Below are 6,584 nucleotides of genomic sequence, written 5' to 3' on the forward strand. Positions count from 1 at the left end.
CTGTACATGTTGTATATACTGTGCTGTACAAGCTGTATATACTGTACTGTACATGTTGTATATACTGTGCTGTACATGTGTATACTGTACTGTACATGTTGTATATACTGTACTGTACATGTTGTATATACTGTGCTGTACATGTTGTGTATACTGTGCTGTACATGTTGTGTATACTGTACTGTACATTGTATGTATACTGGTACACTCTGTCATGTCCATGTACCTCAGGATGTGTGTCAGGAAGCTGCTAACGTGTAGTACTTCAGCATCTCTGATATGTTCCCTACACCTCATCACCTCTTCTTTCACCTGTGTAAGTCAGTCCTTGTGTATATTTGTGAAGGTTGTTGTGTTGTAGTGTTGTTATTCTATGTAAGTACACCGAGAGAGCCACGAAACCAGAGTCACATTCCGTGTAGTGCAAACCTGCATGGCCGGTCACCAGGATCCCCATCAATAAACGTGATTCTGATGATGTTAATAAGGCTAATCACGTGTGTATGACCATATATGGAATCGCCCCACAGGGAATGGTGGTACAGGCCGAGCCTGCATAGTCGTGCTGTGGCGTCCAGCCGTTTCTCCTGACGGCAGTTTTCCGTCTTCGGACGTGACATTTCCTCCTCGTACTCTACGATTCTTCTTTCAAACTCCGCAAATATTTCAGCAGTTGATTCGCCAGTCATTGATCGCAGCGTTTTGACAAAAGACATTTTAGTGAATAATACATAAACGGCTTGGATAGTGATGGATGGAGGGAGACGAGCCCGGAACTTCGACGCATGCGCCAACGTGTTAATACTCTTCTTTTAATGGCGATTCATCTCCTCACCCGGGCTCTACTGCCACCTAGTGGTCACCAAACGCTTCAATCCTGTGAAAAAACCTGATAAATCTCAAGAATTCTCTCACAATTCTCTTAGCAACACTACCAAAAGTTTAAGAAGTGAACAATAAAATTCTGAGTGACATCTACCAGTCCAATGTTTTGCAAAGGAAAAAAATGCACGTGTTGTTAATAACCGTGTACGTACTCTGAGGGAAAGCTTGTGAATCTGTGTGTTACATGTTCTTTCTGCGTAATAAGGTTAATTTGCATGGCTGGCTTCATTCTAAAGGCATAACAATACATCTGCTCACTGGAAAGATCGTTAATGTTGGTGTATTTATGGAGGACAAAAACCTGAAAATTGTTGGAAATAATATTTTGCTACTGGGTAAATATTTAATATTTAATCCATAAATGTTAAGGTAAAACACCAAGTAGAATCTCCAAGGATTTTCTATTCTTTTTGTATAGTTCTTATGAATCATTACAGTACAAGGTCTATATACGTTATTCCTTACTAAGACGATTTGGGTTGATATGCCCTGTGATGGCCTGGCGGCCTGGACAGGGTGTCTCCCCGCCTGCCACCCAATGGCTGCTGGGACAGCCTCCGTCAGTGGTGTCGATAAAAGTGGTCAACAAACGAGGAGCGGAATATTCAGATAGATGTAGGGGACAAAACCTTAATACATAGCAATACAAGCTTGTTTTGTGCGTCACGCACTCGTCAGCTGCCCATGTGGTTTGTGTGTGTGCGTGTGTGTGTGTATATATATATATATATATATATATATATATAAACGATACCACTAAAATATATATAAAACCAGAGAACAAACAAAACGCACCAACAGTTAACAACACAGTCCATTCAAGTGAAATTTCAGTTCAGTGTTGACAGCTGGTGTCTGTCAACGAGTGACCAGCACTGATGGGGGGGGGGGCTTAGAGGGTAGGTGGTGGGGGTGGGGGGCATGATAAAACCACATAGTAGCTGTATGATTGATTTACGCTTGGCTGAAGTGAACAGATTTGATGAGAATGCAATAGTTTAGCTGTCTGTGGGGAGCGAGGGCGGGCTTAACCGCTACCTGCTGGGTGATCTGTGGTGGTGGAGCACATTTCTGTCACGTGGAACGTGTCACACCACTTCTTTTAAACAAGATCCAACAGAGGGTTTGGTTACATTCCTGAAATACTGTTGCACCTCAGCTGTTAGACTTGATCAGTTCTTCTCTATTGTGGGTTACTTCAGATGTAATCCAGTGAAAGGAACAGCTCCTTCCTGTCTCCGGGCCATGGTCAAGCCCTACACCCCCCCCCCCCGGCCACTTGGCTCTGCTGCCTCGGGACACCTGGTTGCCCCGTCGCTCAGAGGCCCCTGCTGCAGGTGGACCCGGTCCCGGCTCTGTTGTGTCCTGGCCCCACAGTGGTGGACTGAACTTCCCACTGATGTCAGGACAGCGGAGTCGCTGCCCATCTTTCAGAGCAGGTTGAAAACTCCCCTCTTCAAGAACTACTACCCTGTTACTTGTTCTTACCACTTATTGTATTCACTCATTAGAAAAAAACCCTCTGTCTTGCTCTTTTACTTTAGCACTGGTTTTGCTCTTAGATGCTTGTTTAGATGCACTTGTGACCTCCGATGACTAGTAGTTCTCCTGATCTCCTGCGTTAAATGATGCTCTTATTGTAAGTTGCTTTGGATAAAAGCGTCGGCCAAATGACTGGAATGTCGTGTCATGTATTTCATTCTGTGACGGGGCAAAAATGATAAAATTCTTCCCCTTCTGTTACAGAAAAAAATGTTGATACATGTATGAAAGCCTTCCCTACATCAATTATAAAATATCTGGCAATGCGGTATTCAACCTCCACCTTGCAGCTTTATTCTGATCATTAAATAAGTCATGTACGCAGATTTACATGATGATCGGATGTCAATATGTGCACTATGTCAGGTTTCTCTTTAAAAGAAGACAGCAGAAAGTCTTCCTCGTAAAGGATTGGCATCTTCAAAATCAAGTGTGTTTTTGTGATGAGTATTGTGGTCTCTCCACATATCAACAGACAACTCAAAGCCACATGAGATGAAGGGGTCTCAGTAATATCATGAGACAGAGTTGGACCTCTCCAATCTGGAGTTCGTGAATGTATTCAAGTCTCCTCCAGTCATAGGACGGTCAGATGTGCCAGGTAAAATGCCTGAGAGGGAGATGCTTTTCATCAACTAAGTGGGTCATAAACATACTATAACCCTGCTCTTCCAGAGACTTTCACATGAAAACAGAATCCTACAAGCTGGCACTGAATGGACAAGACTTGCAATTTCAAAACTCTGAAACGATGATTTGGCTCCTTATTTCCCCGACTAGCAGCAGAAAAGGGGCGGCGCGGTGGCCCAGTGGTCAGCACTGCTGCCTGACAGCAGGAAGGTCCTGGGTTTGAACCCCAGGCCGTCCCAGGTCCTTTCTGTGTGGAGTTTGCATGTTCTCCCCGTGTCTGCGTGGGTTTCCTCCCACCATTAAACAGACATGCATGTTAGGGTTAATACTCCTGCCTGTGCCCCTGAGCAAGGCAATGGAAAGAAGAAGTGGAGTTGGTCCCCGGGGGCTGCAGCGGCCCTCCTGTACAACAGGATGGGTTAAATGCAGAGAACACATTTCCTTGTAACCTGTACAATGACAAAATAAAGTGGCTTTCCTCATTTCCAAACAGCCACGGTATCCACTCGAGTCACGGCTCGTCTTGGCCTGTGTGGGCTCTCATGTGTCTCCTCCGACTGGTGTGGTTGCTGAAGCATTTACCGCAGACGGGGCAGCTGATGAGTTTGTGTCCCGTGTGGAGCCTCATGTGTTTCTGCATATATCCTCTGAGAGAAAACCCCTTACCACAGACCGAACAACTAAAAGGTTTGTCTCTTGTGTGTGTTCTCATGTGTGTTAGCATATACCGTCTTTTAGAAAACGCTTTATCACAGACAGAGCAGCTGAAAGGTTCTTCCCCTGTGTGCGTTCTCATGTGGGTCTGCATATCCCCTTTGTAAGAAAAGCCCTCATCACAAACGGGACAACTGAAAGGTTTTGCTTCTGTATGTGTTCTCATGTGGCTTTGCATGTTTCCTCTTTGAGCAAACCCTTTGCCACAGACTGGGCATGAAAACGGTCTCTCTCCTGTATGGGTTTTCATGTGGCTATGCATGTTTCCTATTTTGGAAAACCTTTTGCCACACACAGAACAAGTGAAGGGCTTCTCTCCAGTGTGGGTTCGCATGTGTGTCTTCATATCGCCTCTGTATGAAAACCCTTTGCCACAAACAGAGCAGCTAAAGGGGTTGTCTCCCGTATGCATTCTCATGTGTTTATGCATATTCCCTTTTGTAGTGAACACTTTACCACAGACAGAGCAAGCGAAGGGTTTCTCTTCTGTATGTATTCTCATGTGTGTCCTCACATCCGTTTTGTAAGAAAACCCCTTACCACAGATGGAGCACAACACAGGCTCTTCTCCGCTATGTATTCTCATGTGTTTCTTCATATCTCCTCTATGAGGAAATGCCTTGCCGCAGACTAAGCACATGAAGGGTTCTTCGCCTGTATGGATCCTCATGTGGCTATGCACATTCCTTCTTACAGGAAAGCCTCTACCACAAACGGAGCAGCTAAATGGTTTCTCTCCCGTATGACTCCTCGTGTGAGTTTGCATATGATGCTTCTGACCAAACATTTTACCACAAACTGTGCAACTAAAGGCTTTCTCCTCAGGAGATCCCTGATTTAACAGCATTTCATTGTTCTCTGTTGTGTCCAAACCTGACTGAGCTTCTGTACCATCATGCCAGTCCTCACTGTTTTCAGTGTCAGTCTCACAGCAGCGTGAGGAGAGGAACTGCCCATCACTAGTTGGTTGTAAATCAGAAGCTGGATCTAAGTTCTTGGCTGGTTCTGACAGTCCACAGGCCTCTCCATCAGATTCTGTTTTCATCTGTTCAGTTGCGCTGCTGGCTTCCTCCTCAGTTTGGATTTGATGACTCTGTGAGGACTGAACCTCCTCTTCATCATTTTCATTCCTCACAGGGACAGGAGTGAATGGAAACCTGGTGATATCAGCCTCCTCCTCCACTCCTCGAAGCTGCTCTCGCCCCTGACTGTTCCTGGGTTCCTCCTCTTCCTCTTTAATGTGTGGGGGCTCCGGCTCCTCTTGGACTAGACTGGGACTCCACTCCTGCTTCGAAGAGGAAACCTCCTCTTGAGGAACTAACAGCTGCTGGAGGTCTAGAGCAGAGAGACAAAATACATGTGCTAAGAAAAACACAGATTATACACTTTAAATGAAGTCATGAAGGAATAGTTTGGACTTTTTGAAGTCTGTCTCCAGCTTATCCTCAACATTTGTGTAGTCCAAAAGTGGGTTTCATTTTCTTTTTTTAGGAATATTGAGTCAGAAATAGCACAATGGGAAAAAGCAGGGCGCAGAACGGTAGAAGGCATCTGGCACGGGCCAGATGACAAGCCCTGTCTACCTAAGTGTTTTCTCCCTTACCATGCAAACCTGACACACGGAAAGGACCATGAGTCAAAGGGGGGATGAGTGCTACATTGAACAAAGTGTGGTGTACAAAAGGCTTCTCAAATGATTCCCGTACATTCTGTCAAAACTGTGTTATTTGTGCAACAAACAACGTGGGCCGTGGCCTCCAGGTCAATCAAGGGGCCCACCCACAACCGCACAAACCATTCGATCATCTTCAAATGGATTTCACTGAACCGACGCCAAGCGAAGGGAAAAAATATTGTCCAGTAACAGCAGATATGTTTTCCAAATGGGTGGAAGCTTCTCCAACCTCAGCGCAAGACGCAAGTGCAGTGTCTAAAGTGTTAATCAGGGAAATTATTCCTCGCTGGGGAATTCCAAGCAGAATTAGCAGCGCTAACGGCACACCATTTGTGAATGCTGCCCTCAGGAGTGTGGGAGATTATTTAGGCAGAGACCTGAAACAACACTGTGCCTATCACCCAGCTAGTGGAGGAGCGATAGAGAGAGAGAATGGCACTCTAAAAAATAAATGGGCTTAAGGTTGCAACAATACAGGACTTTCGTGGACACAGGCGCTCCCTCTCGTCTTAACGTACATGAGGGCAAGGGTAAGACGAAAGAATGGGTTAAGTCCATTCGAAATATTATTTGGAAGAAAGACCATTGAACACAGGAATCGGGCCAGCCCAAAGACACCTTCCCCACACCAGCCAGTGTGAGGATGGAATGTTGCATTATTGTGCAAACCTGTCCTCTGTGCTCGCTGATGTTCATAAGCAGGTAAAAGCAGCCCTACCAGAACCAGCAGAGGGACCATTACATGACCTGCAGCCCGGAGACTGGGTAGTGGTGGAGGACCACAGGCGAATGGCCTGGAACAAACCGAGATGGTTGGGACCATACCAGGTGTTGCTGACAACAGGAATGGCAGTCAAGGTCACTGAGAGGGCAACGTGGATACACGCCAGCCACTGTAAAAGGGTAACCAGTGCCCTGGACGAGAGCACAGTGATGCCCGACACCCAGTAAAGTGAGAATGGTGATAATAGACAGGACACCACAAGATGGAAGTCTGTGCATAATATTGTTGATGACACTGAGTCATGTCAACAGAGACGTAGCAAACCCACTGGACAATCCATCAATAATCTTGAAAGAGCGCCAGCAGCAGTATCTGATACGACAGAATTTGTGGTGGCAACGTGCCAAGCACAAG

The 6,584-nt window shown here is 45.8% G+C and overlaps 1 protein-coding gene across 1 annotated transcript in view; it reads right to left on the reverse strand.

Annotated features, from left to right (window-relative positions):
• Positions 1 to 3,568: 3,568 nt before the first annotated feature.
• LOC130128482 (gastrula zinc finger protein XlCGF57.1-like) overlaps positions 3,569 to 6,584 on the reverse strand; it is a 24,480-nt gene continuing 21,464 nt past the window's right edge. Inside the window, exon 2 of the mRNA XM_056298082.1 lies at positions 3,569 to 5,106. Within this exon, the coding sequence (XP_056154057.1) occupies positions 3,569 to 5,106 (1,538 nt within the window). The remainder of the gene's footprint in view (positions 5,107 to 6,584) is intronic.

This window comes from Lampris incognitus, chromosome 18 (genome assembly GCF_029633865.1).
Source record: "Lampris incognitus isolate fLamInc1 chromosome 18, fLamInc1.hap2, whole genome shotgun sequence".
Lineage (NCBI taxonomy): Eukaryota > Metazoa > Chordata > Actinopteri > Lampriformes > Lampridae > Lampris > Lampris incognitus.